The sequence below is a fragment of the Eretmochelys imbricata genome, chromosome 4, assembly GCF_965152235.1.
Source record: "Eretmochelys imbricata isolate rEreImb1 chromosome 4, rEreImb1.hap1, whole genome shotgun sequence".
Taxonomy (NCBI): Eukaryota; Metazoa; Chordata; order Testudines; family Cheloniidae; genus Eretmochelys; species Eretmochelys imbricata.
Genome location: NC_135575.1, coordinates 87,399,042 through 87,417,361, shown reverse-complemented (window position 1 = coordinate 87,417,361; position 18,320 = coordinate 87,399,042). Strand labels below are relative to the sequence as shown.

General features: G+C 36.0%; 1 protein-coding gene across 10 annotated transcripts in view; it reads left to right on the top strand.

The window, feature by feature from the left end:
- Window positions 1–17,649, top strand: part of PCM1 (pericentriolar material 1) — an 88,298-nt gene extending 70,649 nt beyond the window's left edge. For 6 of the 10 annotated variants that reach the window (XM_077815573.1, XM_077815572.1, XM_077815570.1 and 3 more), the window contains 15 exons: window positions 1,133–1,305; window positions 1,389–1,517; window positions 2,265–2,385; window positions 2,616–2,753; window positions 2,997–3,130; window positions 3,935–4,069; window positions 5,132–5,329; window positions 6,951–7,010; window positions 9,030–9,168; window positions 10,514–10,671; window positions 13,463–13,538; window positions 15,484–15,740; window positions 15,970–16,062; window positions 16,196–16,319; window positions 17,318–17,649. In XM_077815573.1, coding sequence (XP_077671699.1) covers window positions 1,133–1,305; window positions 1,389–1,517; window positions 2,265–2,385; window positions 2,616–2,753; window positions 2,997–3,130; window positions 3,935–4,069; window positions 5,132–5,329; window positions 6,951–7,010; window positions 9,030–9,168; window positions 10,514–10,671; window positions 13,463–13,538; window positions 15,484–15,740; window positions 15,970–16,062; window positions 16,196–16,319; window positions 17,318–17,343 — 1,961 coding nt within the window. In that variant the 3' untranslated portion in view covers window positions 17,344–17,649. Of the gene's footprint in view, window positions 1–1,132; window positions 1,306–1,388; window positions 1,518–2,264; window positions 2,386–2,615; window positions 2,754–2,996; window positions 3,131–3,934; window positions 4,070–5,131; window positions 5,330–6,950; window positions 7,011–9,029; window positions 9,169–10,379; window positions 10,672–13,462; window positions 13,539–15,483; window positions 15,741–15,969; window positions 16,063–16,195; window positions 16,320–17,317 lie in introns of those variants that run through there. The other 4 variants (XM_077815575.1, XM_077815571.1, XM_077815569.1 and 1 more) reach the window with 2 other exon arrangements.
- Window positions 17,650–18,320: the final 671 nt, after the last annotated feature.

Sequence of the window (18,320 nt, the reverse complement as noted above, 5' to 3'; positions counted from 1 at the left end):
AATTTCCTCAGGAGTACAGTACTTTATTTTCAAATGAATGGAGATCCTTTTTATCCTTGCATCCTTATCAAAATGTTGAACAAACAATTAATAAGAGGTGAGAGTCTAAAATCTGAGGAATAAATTCACTTCTGCAAAAAGCTCAATTAGTATCTCTCTTTCTCTCAAATGAAGCTGGGATGAAATTTAGTCCTGTTGTAGCATTACTGGAATGTTAGCCTTTGCCCCCTGGCATTTGTGGGCCACTGGATTCCTCTAAGCATATGTTCTTTGGGCTAAAGGCCCCCGTCTGCACTAGCCTGTTCATAGTTGGGAGGGAGACTCTTTTCCCATCCACAGCCATTGTATTCTCCCTCCCCATGTGCAGCCTATCAGTAGGATTTAAGTGTTGCAGAAGGTTTTGTTGGGACTTCAGCAGTTTGGTGAATATCCCCTTTAGAATGTAGAAATTAGCACCAGCCCAGATTTTCTTTGTTTCCTTGTTTCTTTAAAGAGGATATGTTATGTATAATGCTAGATTTTTCAAAAGTAAGCTTGTGATTTTGGATGCCAAGCTTGAAATATCTTAGAGGCCTGGTTTTCAAAAAGCGTTCTACCTACTCTCAAAACCTGTGTCCATATATATGTGTTTGTGCATAATATACTCAATTATATGCCACACCTTTAAAGTTTTCCTTCAGAAGCTTAAGAAAAACAACAAAGACAAAAAGCTTGTCCTAATTTCTAATACATGGGAGTGTATGGTACATTTTAATTATTATGTTATACATAAATACTTACATGAAGACAAACTGTCTAAAACAGTGGTTTTCGACGTGTGGCCCGTGGACCCCTGGTGGTCTGCAGACTCTTAAGATTCTCAAAGGGGTCCACATTCCCATTTTAAATCTTTTAGGGGTCCGCAAATTAAAAAAAATTGAAAACCACTGGTCTAAAATGTAATTGTATTATGTTTAAATCTTTGTAGCCTTCAGGAAATACTAAGCTTTAAGAAACAGTAAACTTGCTCAGCTGCTTAAAATGTAAGCTGAATCCAAGATAAAGTTTTCAAATATAATTGAGGTATATGTCAATAGAGAAAGAACTATCAAGAATTTCATGAACATAGACTGGCTCCTTTATTCTTCTACAGAAACTGGTAGCGATCTTTCCATGTTTGAAGCTTTGCGAGACACCATTTATTCTGAAGTAGCTACTCTGATATCTCAAAATGAATCTCGTCCACATTTTCTTATTGAACTTTTCCATGAGCTTCAGCTGCTAAATACAGACTACTTGAGGCAAAGAGCATTGTATGCGTTACAGGTATGCAAAATATTTTATTTACATTTATGCATTGAATAAACTTTCTTCACAATATAGATTTTAAGATTCATTATCTTTTCTAGGATATAGTGACTAGACACATATCTGAGAACAATGAAAAAGGAGAATGCACGAAGTCTCTGAATTCAGCTACATGGATGGCTTCAAACTCTGAACTTACTCCTAGTGAAAGTCTTGCTACAACTGATGATGTAAGGTTTTTTGGTTTGTTTTGTGTTTTTTTTTTAAATTTTATTTTTTTATTTTATCTTCAGAAACTAGTTTAATATGAAATTCATTTCTTCATCTTTCAGTTTCTGTGCAGGTTGTTATGCTGCACTCACCATAATGACTTGTTTTCCAAAACCCACACTAGCTTATAAGTAGTCACTTGCTTGTAAGAAGAAGCTTGCTACAGGATATCTTCACATGGAAATTATGTAGAATCTTGTCTCATTTAATATTGAAAACTAGCATAAAAGCTGGTATGAACGGAAGGAAGACTCAGTGCCTTGCAGTTAATGTAAATAGCCCAGATTACTTCCTATCTGAGACAGAGATTCTATCAGGAACTTGCAGCAATTCTCTTCAATCCATCAGCTGTCAAAACTGCTTCAGGAGTGGGAGGATGAGAGATTCTCTAAATGGGGCTGTTCATAGGGAGTGACGGCACTTCCCACTAGAATCCCAAAGACTTAAAACTTTCCGTAGTTTGTTACGAAATCACTAACAGCAATGCCCTATTCAATTACGTTACCTATATAAGGATACAAAATTGATCATTATAGAAGCACCCTATGTTATCTCCTTCATAAGTTAGGTCATTCCCAGTATGGAAGTCTGGGAACACATTTTGTAACCTTAGGGGCAGGGTGAAGAGAGAATCAGTGGCTTGCTGGGATATTTGAGGAAGCAGGACATATGCTTGCTTTGTGTAAATTTGTTTGTATATTTTTTAGGAAACTTTTGAGAAGAACTTTGACACAGGAGCAAGTAGAGATTGTGAACAAAATGATGCGGACAATGGCAGTACCATGTCTACATCTTCAAATTTTGAACCTTTTGCCACTGATGATCTTGGTAAATGTTATATAGTATAATACTGTCAATTAATGTATGTGAAACACTTAAATACTTTTGATTAACTCTAAAATATATACCTCCTGTATCCTAAGTAATTATGGCTCTTAAACGTAAATATAACCTTACTTTTTAATTCGTTATTACAATTATGCAGATTGTGTTTGCATATGCAAACCTTAATGTACATTTTAAAAAACTTATAAAAAGTATTTTTGCTCTAAACATAGGCAACACCGTGATTCACTTAGATCAGGCATTGGCTAGGATGAGGGAATATGAGCGTATGAAAACTGAAGCAGAAAGTACCCTTGACTCCGAAGGCTGCTGTAGTAATCTCCAGAGTGCCTCTGCTGTTAAATTAGAAGGTTTGCACATATATAAGTATTTTTATTTTGTGTTTGAAAACAGTATCTGTAGATATCAGGAACTATTCACCTGACAATTCAGTTCCATCTTAATTGTACTTTGTTGTAATTTTTAGTTAAGTTGCATAGGATTTCTGCCATAACTAAACATGTAGTTTTAACTTAAAAGTACAGTTTACTTTTTGAAACTGATACTTATTAAATGGAGATATCTTATGGTTTGAATACACTTCATTTTACTAGGTCAATCTACTGGCGAGAGTCCCTGTGTGCCACAGCCTAGTGAAGTTTCTTCTGTTCCATGTCCTCGTATAGATACTCAGCAGCTTGACCGACAGATTAAAGCAATTATGAAAGAGGTCATCCCTTTTCTGAAGGTAAGAGATTTTTATTTCTGAACTTTTGTTCATCAGGAAAATTATCACACAACATAGTTGTACAAAAACAAATTATGAAGCAGCAGTAGCTTCTCTATACGTATGGTTTAAACTAACTTTCCAATTTAAGATAAATTTTGGACCCCATCTACTCTAAAACTAACTTTTTCAAGTTGAAGTGTAAATGCAGAAATGATTAACTTACAAGCAGTCTTACTCTGATGTTGTCACCACCGTAATCTGCACACAATGTAAGTTAGTTAGATCTGTGACAATAATTCCTACTGGCTGACATTTTAAATAATTCCTACTGGCTGACCTCTATAGCCTGACGGTTTAACACAATTCCTGATGGTGGGAACTTTTAAGGTTTGCCTATGAATTCAAAGAGGCTTACAACTGTAGATATCTTTTAACAGTGCCATCCAGCATATATAGGGTTTTAAATGTTCACAGCCACGGAGTATCTGAAGATCATAAGATGGTTGTAAAATTTCTGGTGGCTGGTGTGAAGTAACTATATTGGGAAGGTGGAATAGGACTAGGTTAGGCTTAAATTTTATATAAATAAGGTCTTCACTATAATTCCTCCTGTGTGGGACCATTAAGGTTATGACATGGGTTAAAAACACAACTTGGTTGTGCCATGTGAATAGGATGAAACTGAACCATGCTTTAACTGTGTTCCCAGAACATGTTACAGTTCTGGAAAAATGTCTGTCTGTAAAAGTCAGCTTCAAGATATGATGTAGTGACCACTTTTTAAAGTCGTGATAATTTTCTTTATCCCCTGGGATTTTCTAGGAACACATGGATGAAGTATGCTCTTCTCAGCTATTGACATCAGTAAGACGTATGGTCCTGACTCTTACACAACAAAATGATGAAAGCAAAGAATTTGTGAAATTTTTTCATAAGCAACTTGGTGGCATACTGCAGGTCAGTAACTTCTCTTCATAAATTTTTGTTTTGGGCTATATTGCAAATTGGATACTTTGCAGAAGATACATAATCTCTAGTGTAAACATTCCTTAAAACTGTACTATAGTGATCTTGATTTTCAATAGTGCCTAGCAACTTGCAGCTTCAACTGACTTCTGAAAATCAGGTAATAAATTTCCAATCGAGCATACTTTCAGTGACACAAACCCTTGCCTCTCTTCTTCCTTCTTCTTTGACATATTAATAAAATAGTACATTGTTTCCTCACATAAATATCACCTCTTCTGATATCTCACGCTCAATTGGTTTCTCAGGATCAGACAGTAGTACAAATCTGGCAACATGAATATAGATTTGAAACCTATGAACCAGCTGCCAGCATAATTGATATTAACGTAACTTGGAATTTGGTCAGAAAGTCAAGTATTTGATTAAAATTAAACCGCCCTTTCATTAGTGCCCAGAAACCGCAGTGATTGTGTGTGTTGACAGTACTGGGAGCACTTTATATATGGTTCTCTATAACAGAATTGAGCAATGTGAGTAGACAAGTTTGTGTTGCCCTCTTCTTGTGTTTTGGCCTATTATATGCCTGGATACAAAGAACAGTGAAGTTCTGGGAATCGTGATACCTTCCACAACAAGCAGCAACTTAATTATAAAATATGAACGAATATTTAAAATAAAATACTTGTGGAGAAATACATCTGCTGAGATTGCCTTTAAAGGTAACCATAATGATGGTTTTGTTTGTGGGCAGAGACTTGTACCGTGCTGAAACTAGAAATTTACTTCATGTGGATCACTGGAAAGTCATCAAGTGATCATGAATTTTTACTGCCATAGGCTTGGGGCCAATTCAGAGCCATGACCTGTAACGAGGAGCTCCATGTTACGTCATGATGGATTTCACTTAAACAAGACAATCTTTCTAACTAGCTTAGCTCTGTTTGTAATATGCTAAGTTCCTGATCTTCAGGGGTATATAAGGAAAAGCTGTTTAGTCTTCATTTCAGTTTTAAGATCATGACTCAAACTGAACTATTTTTCTTTTGACAGGATTCACTGGCAAAATTTGCTGGTAGAAAACTAAAAGATTGTGGAGAGGATCTTCTTGTGGAGATCTCTGAAGTTTTATTTAATGAACTAGCCTTCTTTAAACTCATGAAAGACTTGGACAGCAACAGTATTACTGTAAAACAAAGATGCAAAAGTAAAATGGAGGCAGCGGGAGTGATACAACCTTATGATAAAGAGGTTAACTGCTTAAGCTTTTTCTTTTAAGCATGTAATTTTTCTGGTTTGTTGATATGTATATGTTTAACTTAATTATTTTAAAAACTTTTCCTAGGAAAAAAAGAACATATGACTTCTAAAAACTTATTTCTATTAATGTGACATCACAGTAAAAATGATTCTGTATAGACACATCAGTGGCCTAGTGCATGGAAGATTTCAGAGAGAATGCTCTTTCTGTCACATTTTTCTGTTTTTCCTCATAAGCAAAAAACATAGGGTCCAACCTTATAAATATGCACGAGTGAGTTTACTTAGGTCAGTTGTCCCATTAAAGTTAATGAGATTATTCATTTGAGTAAATAGTTGTAGAATAGGGCTCATGAGTTTGTTCTTTCAATTTCCCCACTGCACCACTTCTCTAGCCCTGCACCTTCTGCCCTTTCATCCACTACTTCAGTGAGACTAAAGTTTTGCAGAAATACTACTTACGCTGCTATGTCAATGACCAGTCTGGCAAAGTTTCAGTTTTGGAAGGTTTCTTGGAAGTATGACTAACTTCAATAGGGAATGTAAATAAAATGTTAACCTCTTATTAAAAAGAAACATGCAAGTTGAAGGTGGACAAATTCAGTTTGGAAATAAGGCGTATGTTTTTAACAGTGAAGGTAAACAACAATTGGAACAACACCAAAGGTTGTGATGGATTCTTCATCATGGGCAATTTTTAAATCAAGTCTGGATCTTTTTTTCTAAAAGATGTGCTCTAGTTCAAACAGGAATTATTTTGTGGAAATTTCTATGTCTTGTCTTGCACAGGAAGTCAAACTAGATAAAAACAATGGTCCCTTCTGGCCTTGGAATCGATGAATAAGAATGTAATAGAAATTCTCCTCCTGTAATGAAAATAAGAGTCTTGTTGGCACCATCTATTCCAGCAGCATGTATCATGATCACTGTTAGTTCTAGGCTGTGGGATCACATGGTGGCACTTAAAGAATGTCATAGCAGCATCCTCAGGGTTCATAATGAACTTACCGTAGAAAAAACTAAATTATAACAAAAATACTTTGTATAATCTAAATTAATACTACCCCACCATAGCATTACGCAACTACTTAATTACTTCCTTTTATATACTGTAATTGTTCCCATTTTATATTTTAATGGAAGTCCTAGTAGCTTTCTTTAGAAGTCTCAAATTAAAAAAAATGCAGCTCAACTAATTTCATTTTAATGTGAATAGAACATATCTGTGAAATTGGGATAGTACAAGAGTCCTAAATATTCATTTAAAACATATAACTAAACAGTAAGAAACCCAGCAAAGCATTTCTGAATGAGTATTGTAATTCCCAGATAGTGATGACACCTATTTAAAGATATATCCCTTCAAAAACTACAGCAAGACTTGAGAAATATTTGCTAGAGTATTTTATTGCAATTTTTTAGATTGAATTTATAATAGTAGGCATGATATATAAACATAATTCTAAGTAAGGGTATGACACTGCTTAGTCAATTTTTTCCAGTATTTCAAAGCCATTTCTGATTTAAATGTGGATTTATATGTAGACTAAATTTTTGTAAAAGGGATATTTTCAGTTCAGAATTGAAGATAATTTAATTGGTTGTCTTCTAGGCAAAGAGAGTTCTTGAGGTAGGCGTTCGTTCATCCGCTGAAGATATTGATGAAGACAAAGTAGGTTATACTTATTTTTTAAAACTGTAACGGTCTTTCCTCCTTTTGTAGGAGAATTTCAGAAGTCATTATCACTTTCAGTGCATTTTTAGTAGTGATTTGAACAAAAGTGATAATACAAACCCAATGTCTCTGAACAATCCATTTAACTCTGATTATTGGAAAGCAAATATTTCAGAATTTCAATTTTGATTGAAAATATCCTATTAATACCTCTTCTGTCTCCTTAGACTGTTACCAACTCTTTACTTTAGTTGTCTTTGAAACACAATGTGTACTGTAACCTATCTTTTAAAGTGCAGCTTTCTGAAAAATGATTTATGTAGAAGAAAGTGAACTTCCTTAATCAGTAAATACCCTTCTGTATGTATTCAATAATGGCAGATTACTTAGTGACCAAGATTTACTCATTTTCATTCTGTTAGCACAGCAGAGCCATCACAGATTACAGACACGAGTTTAATTCGATTTCTTATGCATTAAATTCTTGTTGCAGCGCCAGATTCTGCCCTCAGTTATCTTTGTGCATCCCCATTAAAGACATTCACAGTTGTGAAATCTCTTTGAACACAAAGGTTACATCAGGTTTAACTGAAACCATAATGAGACCTGCAGGATCTCTGTTAACGGTAATGCAAGTGTGAAAGAGCCAGATTGACTTTGAGATCCCAGTAATAGTTTGCAGGGTTGGTAGTTTTAAAACAAACAAAAATAGCTTATAAACTTAGCAGAATTGATGTAGAAATAGACACAATAAACATGGAATTTCTCAATATCTTTTTTTAATATCTCTCTTCAGAGTAGAACCACATCATTATTTCTTTTCAGTACTTGTTCTCAAAAATTGCCTCTGTAGTGCCTCATTGTGGGATGTTTTCCCTCAGTGCTGTGAATGCAGAATCATCTTGAAAAGCATAGCAAAGTGGCCACTTTGCAGGTCCAAACAAAGAGGTTATAAAGAGGAGTTGTGATTCCAGCCACTTTCAGCTCCTTCTTGATAATGGCTAGCTATGAGGATAGGAACCTTTTTCTGCACCCTTCATGATTAGCATGGTTTTTGTGTGGATTATTTGACTAATCACCGTTGTATGATGATCAACAACTCCTGCTGCTTTTGACTCCAAATGACCACTCAGCTCTGTCAGCTATCTTATTTCCCTCTCTGTTACTCAGGGTTGTGGTGTTGGTAGGCTCTGTGGCAGATCTCTGCAAGCTGGCAAGATTTGAACTGTGCTTGGTGTCACTCATTTGATGTTAAGAGTCACATGCCTTGTCTGTCTGTGCCTTGCACATGAATATTCTTTGAGGTTGCTTTGTGCGCACAGGGTTTACTTCTTACAGGTGGAGGATAGTGAACAATGCTGCACTAGCTTACTGTAGGAGCCTGAAGACTAGACTCTTGGAATCCTTTAGTTCTGGGTCTGTCTAAGGATCCACCTCCTTTGGCATGAAAGAAGTCTTGGAAACTTCTAAATGTCCTGGTGTCTATTCTGAGGTCTTCTTGGGATCTGAAGTTGCCTGGTTCCCACCAAGCCTCCATAAAGTAGTCTAAGGCTACTGAGTATGTGTTGGATTTGATCTGTCTGTTTCAAACACATCTTCGCACACAGGCCGAGTTTATGCTTTTATATCCGTTCTTTTTCCCAGTTCTTTCTGTCTTTAAAGAAGAAAAGGCATACTGCTGAGAACTCTTCTCTAAGCAATTGTGGGTTGTTTCTATGAGGAAAAACAAAGGTATTATTCTGAGCAGGGAGGACATTGTGGGTGAGGGACTCAGATCCAAAGACAACCTATATGCAGTTGCTTTTATGCATTAGTGTCTAGGATCAGATTCTTCTGGCCTTTCATGATACTTAATCTGGTACTTAATCTGTTCCATTGGGTGCTTTTTCTCCTGATGCTTCTAAGTTTTTAGTGCAGAGTACAGCAGAGGCAATGCACTTAATTGTAACAATAATCTTCTTGTCCAGAATAAGGGGGAAATCTATTCAATAGAGGTTTACTTTTACTTATGGCTAGGACAAGGATGAAACTGAAACAGTTAAACCCACACAAGAATCAGAAATATACAATGATGGTGAAGTTCCTCAAAGTATGAGATCTGACGCTTCTGATCAGGAGGAAGATGAGGAGAGTGAAGGCTGTCCGGTGTCTATAAGTAAGTGTTTTTTTAATTGTTTTGATAGGTTGTTACTCAGATTTTTACTGTAACTTCATGCAACTAATTTTATGACAACATTTTTAATGATGTACTGTTCGTGTGTGCTATACATGCATAAGGTTAATAGGTCTTATCTCAGTTTTCTATTAACTCATCTAGTTTATTCTCCTCTCTATGCACGATTATTTCCAGTACTACATTTTCTAGTATTTTGTCCAGTCTAGGTTTAAATACCAAAAGCAGTGGAGCTTCCACTACTTAGCAAATTTATTCCATGGATTTGTATCTTGCAGGAATTCTCATAGTGGATCAAATCCATGGTCCATATAGTCTAGTAACCTGTGTCTAACATTGGCCAGCCACCAGGCCAGCTTCAGAGGATGGGTCAAGAAACCCCACATTAGGCAGATGTGGGATAAATCCCCCACCTCATCTCCTGTGAAGGCCTTGTCATGCATGATCTCTCCTAGTTAGATTGTCTTAAACGTTGAAGCATGTGGTTTACATCCCTTCTGATTTTTTTCTTACTTTAATAACTATTTTTGTTATTCACATACATGTCAAATCACTTTTTGAATCTTGTCATGTTCTTGGTTTCTGTGATATCGTCTGACAATGAGTTCTGCACTCTATTAATGCATTGTTTGAAGAAAGTATTTCCTTTAAATTTCAGTGGAAGTTCGTATGTTGAGATGCAGGGAAATAGAAGTTTATAATCTACCTTCTCTGTACCATTATTTATCATTTCCCTCTTTTTCCTCTCCTTTTTAAGGCAGATAATTTGTCTTTTCAGTCTCTCTTCATATGAATCTTTTCAAGCCCTAATGGCTTTCATTCTCCTTTTATTATTCTGATTCTGCAGTTCAGCTCTAATTGTTATCACTACACTTTTCCTGAGTATTCCACCTAAATGTTTTCCCTTCATTGCATTATTCCTAATTATGTCCCTGTGTTCCATCCTTGAATATCTCTGCTCCCACCATGGTTGTACTCTTCAAGTAGACTTACAATAAATAAAAGTACTTAATTACATTACAGCACAGCAGTGGTGTTCGGTGGTACTTCCAGTCAGGTTTCTGTAGAATATTTGCATTCCAGGAGAAGGTCTCACAAGACAATTACAGGTCATAACCATTCTCACAGATGTATAATTTATCATGTTACATTGAGGTTCTAGGTATCTAATGTTGCCTTATCTCCTATTCCAGAATATGAAGAGAACTTACTTAAAGTCTGAATTTTATTTTTTTGAAATACTGAGGACAAGAGTTTTAATGAAGAGCCGGTATAACTTATATCAGTGATTAAGCTATATTGAAACTCTTGCATTGACTGACTTCAGGTTTGTCTAAAGCGGAAACACAAGCTCTAACTAATTATGGAAGTGGGGAAGATGAGAATGAAGATGACGAAATAGAAGAGTTTGAAGAAGGACCTGTGGATGTCCAGACTTCACTGCAAGCCAGCAATGACACTACAGTTGAAAATGAACAAGGACAGGTATTATCAGAGTTCTACAAACCTTAGCTAACCTACTTGGTACCCAAAAAATATTTTAATGAAGGGAAGTTACCTATGCATTGTACTCTTGAATGCCAGTCCTTTCTTCTTTTACACTTACTAGGGTTGTTTAAAGAAATATTATACGTGGATACCCTTTTTCCTGTCATACATTCTTCTTGAGTTCTTGTTAGTAAGGATATTTGCATGATCAGTTCTTGATCCTGTGGTATTTAATGTTTTTATCAAAGACCTGGAAGAAAACAAAAATCATTACTGATAAAGTTTGCAGATGGGACAAAGGTTGGGGGAGTTCTAAATAAAGGAAGAGGGCAGATCACTGATACAAAGTGATCTTGATCACTTGGTAAGCAAGCAATGTGTTTTAATATGGCCAAAATTTAAAGTCATGCATTTGGGAGCAAAGAATGTAGGCCATACTTAAGGAATGGGAGATTCTTTCCACCATGACTCCCAAATCTTTTTCAGAATCACTGCTTCCCAGGATAATCAGCTGAACATGAGCACCCAGTGTGACCCTGTAGCTAACAGGAGCTAATGCAATCCTTGGATCTGTAACTCAGGCAATCTTGAGTATGAGTAGGGAGGCTATATTACTTCTATATTGGGCATTAGTGCAACCTCACTGGAATACTGTGTCCAGTTCTGCTGTGCACAGTTCAAGAAGATTGTTGATAAATTAAAGATGGTTCGGAGATGAGCCTTGAGAGTGATAAAAGAATTGGAAAACCTATATGGGGAACAGAAATTTGATAAGAGGGCTCTTCAATATAGGAGACCAAGATCCAATGGTTAGCAGTTGAAGCTAGACAAATTCAGACTGGAAATAAGATGTAATTTTTTAATAGTGAGGATAACTAACTATTAGAACATCTTATCAAGGGTTGTGGTGGATTCTCCATTATGGAAACTTTTAAATCAATATTGGATGTTTTTCAAAAAGAGAGATGTTCTTGTTCAAAGGCAAGTCCTATGGCCTGTGTTATATGTAGGAGGTCAGACTAGATGATCAGTTGTATCTTCTGGCCTTACAATTAAGACTAGAATTTGGCATGCCAATTTTTAATACATTTTACAGCAGAGGTGCATGAAAACCACAATATATCCATGATTGGGAGAGAGCAGGGAGCCTGTAGGGTGGCGGGGGTGGGAGGAGAGAAGGAAGGGTTTGGAGAAAGAACCCACCCTGCACTCCCCCCAGCAGTGGTTCCTGTCCCATAGGACAGGGCCAGGTTCCCCACTTCAGGTGTTGTGACCTGGTCCATGTGGTGGCAGCAATACTTTGGTTTGGAGCATTCGCCCCTCCATAAGTGGAGACAGAGAGGCGATTGCATTATGACCCTGTGACGCCACTCAGTTTGGGTGCATTTCACACTTTATTCAAATTCACCGTTTCTAGCTTTAATATTTTTGCTGTTCATTTCCCACCTTCAGTGAATGTTAATTAAGTTTATTATAACACCTAGTTAGTCAGTAGCCATTTGTGATGTCAAACTGTTGTTACTTTAAGTTTAGAAATAAGTAATGACTAGATAGATAAAGCCTTTTTCCCCCCCCCCCCGCCCCCCCCACCAAATTGGAAAGAGAAAATTTGAGAAGAGAGTTGACTTTGAATAGGATGATTTTTCAGAGAAGTTTGCAGGTCTCATACATTGTCAACATTTAAAACTTCATATTCATCTAGTCCCATCACTTGTCGTCTTATATTTTTAAGGTCAGAAGTAGAACTGATACAGTCATCTAGTCTGACCTGCAAAATACAGGCCATCAAACTTCACATAGTGATTCCTGGCATCTGGCCCAACAACTTATGGTTGAAGTAAGGCATATATTGTAGAGATATCCAGCTTGGATTTAAAGACACCAAGTGAGAGAGAATGTACCACATCCTTCAGTGTTAAATAAATAAATATATTTATTTTAAATTTCCAGTTTGAATTTTGCTGGGTTAATGTTCATGTCAGGTGATGGTTCGTTCTTCGTTGTTTTGTTGATAGGCCCTCTAAAATTGTAGTAGATAACTAAAACTCAGTTTGCCTTTGCAGAAGCCATTCCATCATCCAGTGTGCCAATACTTGCCTTATAATTGTATTCTAAATTTTTTTCAATGCAGTTTAACTGCACTGAAGTAAATTTACTAGGCTGTAATTTCAAGGATCACTTCTAGAGCTTTTTAAAAAGATAGGTACAACTACTGGCTACTCTCCAGCCTTCTAGTATGGTAGCAAATTTCAAAATAAAATTTCAGTATTTTATTAGCTGTTGAGTCACTTCATTGTTCATTAGAAACTCTTGAATGAGTATGATTTGGTTCTAGAGACTTGTTCCTTAATTTACCAATGAGTGAAGGGTTGAAAGGACTGACCTATGAAGACCTTTAAAAAATAGGCAATTTAGCAAAATGAACAAGAGGTAGGCAAGTATAACTGCCTAAAAGTACTGAATGATGTAAATGCTTTTAGAGGAGCTTTTCAGTTTGATGTATGGGTTTATGATGAGGACTAATAAGGTAAAAGGAAAACGAAGGCTATTGTGTAAAAACATCTTAACAGTGAGATCTTTTAATCTATGGAAGAGCAACTAACAAGTAAACAGTGGAACTTACCGAGAATTTAAAACTAATATAGACAAGATGTTGGTGCTTATACTGTAAGGAACAAGCATACCTGCTGGGGGGGACTTGGGACAGGAAGGGGTAGACTAGATGAAATACTAAACTCTCCCTAATAAAATTAAACATGATTGTCTAAACATGATTTTTGCCATATAGATTTCAACAGATGAATCTGATAAACCAAATGAGTATGAGATTTTATCATCTAAGCAGAAATCTGTTAGTTCTAAAGGTAAGATCTGAGTAAAACTTTAAATTATGTACATAACAAAAAAAACATACTATCACTTCCATGTGAATTTGCCTTCTACAAGAATGAAGAAGTTGAATAAACTTGTAAGAATTTTTTAGATTTTATTTTAATTGGATTGCTTTACTGATTCTTGCACATGCTGTGATCTAATTATTTTAAATGAGAAAAAACAAGCATTTTAAAAGAGAAACCTCAATATAATTGAGTGTATATGATAGGGTTGCGTTTTGACATTTGTCCATGGCATAACTTTCAGGACTGTTTTGATATCATGGTTCACACAATTTTAATTGAATAACTCTTGTATCAAGAAGAAAAACCATGAATAATAGCTGAGGAGGATAAAGTTTTAGTAAACTGGAAAGTAAAGTTTGAATTTCATAATCAACAGATAATTGCTGCTGTGCCTGCTTCTCACTCCCTGCCATTTTCATCCTTCATTGTCAATAATATAAGGCTTTTAAAATTATTTAAGTGATCTTTACTGTGTAAGAAACCTTACATTAGGTGGGGACTAAATCAAGTACATATCTACTAGAGAAGTGATGGGAAAATGTCAACCCTCCTATAACTGTTCCAAAAATAAATTGCCCTTCTATTCTTGGCTACTTATTGGCAAAAGATGGCAAGTCTACCGCATGTCATGGTGGTTGCTTCTTATCTCACCTAAGATATATTTTCTATTACAGACAATTAGCAGTAGTCTGTGTTTTCTGCACTGACCTATGTTCCTCTCATAGATGGACAGCTCTGTATCTCTGTGGATTCTGTTGTGCTTCAGCAGTCATGCAAAACATTAAGAAATTCTGCACACTGTACTCCTTAAAATGTTTATGTAAGAGCAGCATACGCAGACTTAAAAAAAAAAAAAGGCAGACAGTTATGTGCACCTCATATTGTACATTTGCCGTTTAAGTTCCCATCAGTCATAATAATAATTGTGCTTTAACTTCAACATTCATGTCAGATCCTTTCTACATGCACCAGTCTGTTCTAAAGTTGTACCTGCTACTGGGAATAGTGTCACAAGTCTCTGTCAATACCTTCAGTGTAAGGAAGAAAACTAACTTAATCATGATATGCTGATTCATCATAAAAAATACTAACCTTGCCTTCAGCAGACTGTATTTTACATTTTGTTTTGATATGAAGTTTGTGGATGATTTAAAAAGCTAATTTAAACATCAGAATTTTAAATTAACAATCTTAACAAATCTGTGGTTTAACAACAACTGCAGGTTGATTAACTTTCCAAAACTCTGTGAAGGATTACTGTTTTATTACCAAACAACTTAAAATGAGTGTACTTCTGCACTTTAGCAATTTACCAGTAAATAATTGCACTAATTTCTAAACTTAAAATATTTCTGATTTTGATGTCACTGTTTATACACTGACAACATTTTAAAATGACCTACTGGGGTAGATGAGTTTCTTGTAAATTATGGCTTTATAGTATTGCTCTTATACATGCTTTGAAATAACTTTAAAAAAAAAATGCCTGAAATACTGAACTGCTTACTGTGCTTCTGATCTATAAATTAGGCAGATTAGTCAAGTTTTTTGCCAAAATTGATCTCTGTATTCACAGAATTATTCTTGACATTAAGGTTAGCCTATAAACTTCAGAAAGGTATTTAATATGTGGTATCTGTAACTTGATATATTGGCTTTTAATTAGGTTCATTTTAGTTTGCAATGAGTGTTTACAAAGCTGTTGCCCTCTCAAATGTTTCAGCAGAATTAATTTCTGTTCCTGTTCATTTCAAAGACATACTGACTCATGTCTGCTGGAAACTCGCTTTTGTTATTCATTTGAAGGTGGTTGTTGGTTTTTTTTTTTTTTTTTTTTTTAAACAAAATATTAAGAAGCCATTTACTTTGTCAAAATCCATGTCTTGTTTAAAATGCTTTGTGTTTTTAGATGAACAAGATGTTCCTGCTATTTTGCCTCATTATCTCAATATGCTGGAGAATAAGAAACTTCTAACAGTCAGTGCACCTGAGTCTGTTAGTGCTACCAAGGTGTCAGCAACAGAAGAGCCAAGCCCTTCATTACTAGTAAATGAAATTCAGATATCAGAAACAATGTGCATAGAAACCAAATCCTTGACAGGAAGCCCAGAAAGCTCTATGGCTGGAAGCCCTGATACAGAGTCACCTGTGTTAGTGACTGAATATGTACGTATAATTTGTGTTTCCATATTGTCTTTCTTAAATATAAAATGTCATTTCAAAGTTAAGCCTTCTCTCCAGACTCATTCGGTTTGTAGGTTAAATTGAGCATACAAGCACTTAAAATATAATTCTTAATTTCTTTTATTTTTAGTTATCAGGTATCTGTACTTAGAACAGAATCATGCACCTCTCTACTTTCTTCTTAAAATGTCATAAATTCTGTCATCAACAGGAAGCTGGGTCCGGAAACATAAGTCAAAAGTCTGATGAAGATGACTTTGTGAGAGTTGAAGACTTGCCCCTTAAACTTACAATATATTCAGAGGTATTTTGCTTGAGGTTTTCTGTACTTAGAAGTGCCCATCACAAAAATGAGTCTTCTTTTTAAATTGGGGGGATGCGGGAAGGGAAGAAATATACATGACTCTGGAAACTCATTTGTTTTATCCACTCCCAAGGCAGATCTAATGAATAAAATGGTGGCGGAAGCCCAGACAAACACTTTGTCTGATGCAATACTAGATGGTGATGGAATGCAAAGAGAAGAATTAGCTGGAGACTCTCAAACACTAAAAGAACCTGGTGAGAGATTTTTTAAATTCCTAACGCCTTAATCTCTTCTTGGGAGAGTTAAGCTTTATTAGGGTCTAAACCCTTCAGGGTTATTGCTGAGTAAAGCAAGAAAACTCAATCTTCTGATTGTCAATGTTTCCATTATGACATACTGGAAAATGTGTATTGATCTAAATGTTCTGTTTGCTGCTGCTGCTTCCATTAATTTTTACCAGTCAGGATATTCTTGACTGTGACTAAAGAAGCAATCCTTTTCTAATGGAAGTTAATGGTAAGGAAGGATCTGATTGTATAAGTTTTATAAGTCAGTTACTCCTGGGGGAATTCTGCACCAAAAAATTAAAAATTCTGCATATTCTATTTGTCAAAATACTGCAATATAATCACAGTGGTTTCAATTATTTCGATAATTTATTTAAACTACAATACAATGTTTGGAGAATGGGAGTGAGGAGCATTGGAGGAAATCCCCAGAAACATTGCCTAATAATAATATATCTAGGTTTGACCATTTATTTCTAGTTATTAGTCAACAAATATATGCAGCCATATGCTTAGTGTTACATCATAGGCAACTGACGAGCCAATGAGGGCTAGAAAATCAAACTCACAATTTATATTGGCTACTGACCATTTCCAGAAAGGTCAGTAGCAAACAGTTCATGGAGTTCATTTTGCACTGAATTAATTGGTTTCTAAACCAAACTAGTTAAATTGGTAGAGCTCCTTTCTGTGGACACTAATTGTGGGTTGAGTACCCTCTTTCAGTTTTGCTTAAGTTGGTAATTGCATTAGGGTGCTTTTTATCTGAAATCCGAGTGCCCACATGATAGTGGAATAGGTGCAACCTAACACAATGTGCAAACTGTGTATAGACCAACAATGAGGAGGGACTTGTTTTGTCAAGATGTTCTCAGCAATACTTTTAAACATATACCTGTTAAAATGTGTGTTTGAGATTCAGTAATTGTTCCTGGACATTAATGAGTACAATTTTTATTTTGCAGAAACTGCTGGAGCTCAAAGTGCATGAACATTTTTTCCAGAAACTCCTTCCTAGCCCTTCTCCACATGTACCAGTGCATATAGAAAATGGGCACAAACTTCACTCAATTTGAATTTGTATAAAAATGTAAATTAGTTTGACACACTACTGCCTTTAGGATAGATATGCTAACTTCTGCCCAGGGCAGTTTAAACAGCTGTAACTGAATCCTCTAGTTATTCTTACTGCACTGTTCTTTTTCTGTCTTAATCTTTTTTATTCATTGTGATTTGTTTAGTAATTTTAAAATGGTTTAAAATGTAGTTTTAAATAAAGGTTGGACTTGTCTGTAAAGTCTTTGAGCCCTTATTTTACAGTTGCTGGAGAAGTTCTGATGATGCTGCGTGAAGGCATCCTGCTCTCCTGGACAACATGAAGTGCTTAGTAGTGAATGCTTATTTGTAGAGAGTAGAGTGTGCCATTCAAAGGGATACTATCAGTTTTCCTGGCCTAGGAAAACTAGTTGTCCTATCAATCTATGTGGTGGGGAAGGGTAGCTTTCTTTTAAAAAAAAAAAAAAATCCCACAGATTTTTCCCCTTCACCTGGTACAGTACTATATAGGTGTAGCTGTTATGTGCCCGTGCAGATGATTGATGTTTGTAAGGAAAACAGGAGTGTTTGTCATCTTGGACTACATCTGCACTATGACCTAGGGCTGGGAGTGCCAACTCACATATCAACCTAGTGTGAGCATGTATAAGAGCTAGCAGGAGTATTAGTGTAGCTGTGGTGGCAGGGGCACTGGTATGACTTAGCCGTGCTGAATACACTATCTCTGAATCCTGTGAGTATGTACTACTGCTTCCTGTGCTGCTTCAGACGTACTGCTGTTTATACTCAGGCTAGCTCTCCTTGAGCATCTGCAGAAGAGCTGGGCATCAGACCCCTAGCTTGAAGAGTAAATGTAGCCTTAAATGGAAGCATTCATATGTTCTAAGTTCTCTGAATTCTGCCTCCCACAAC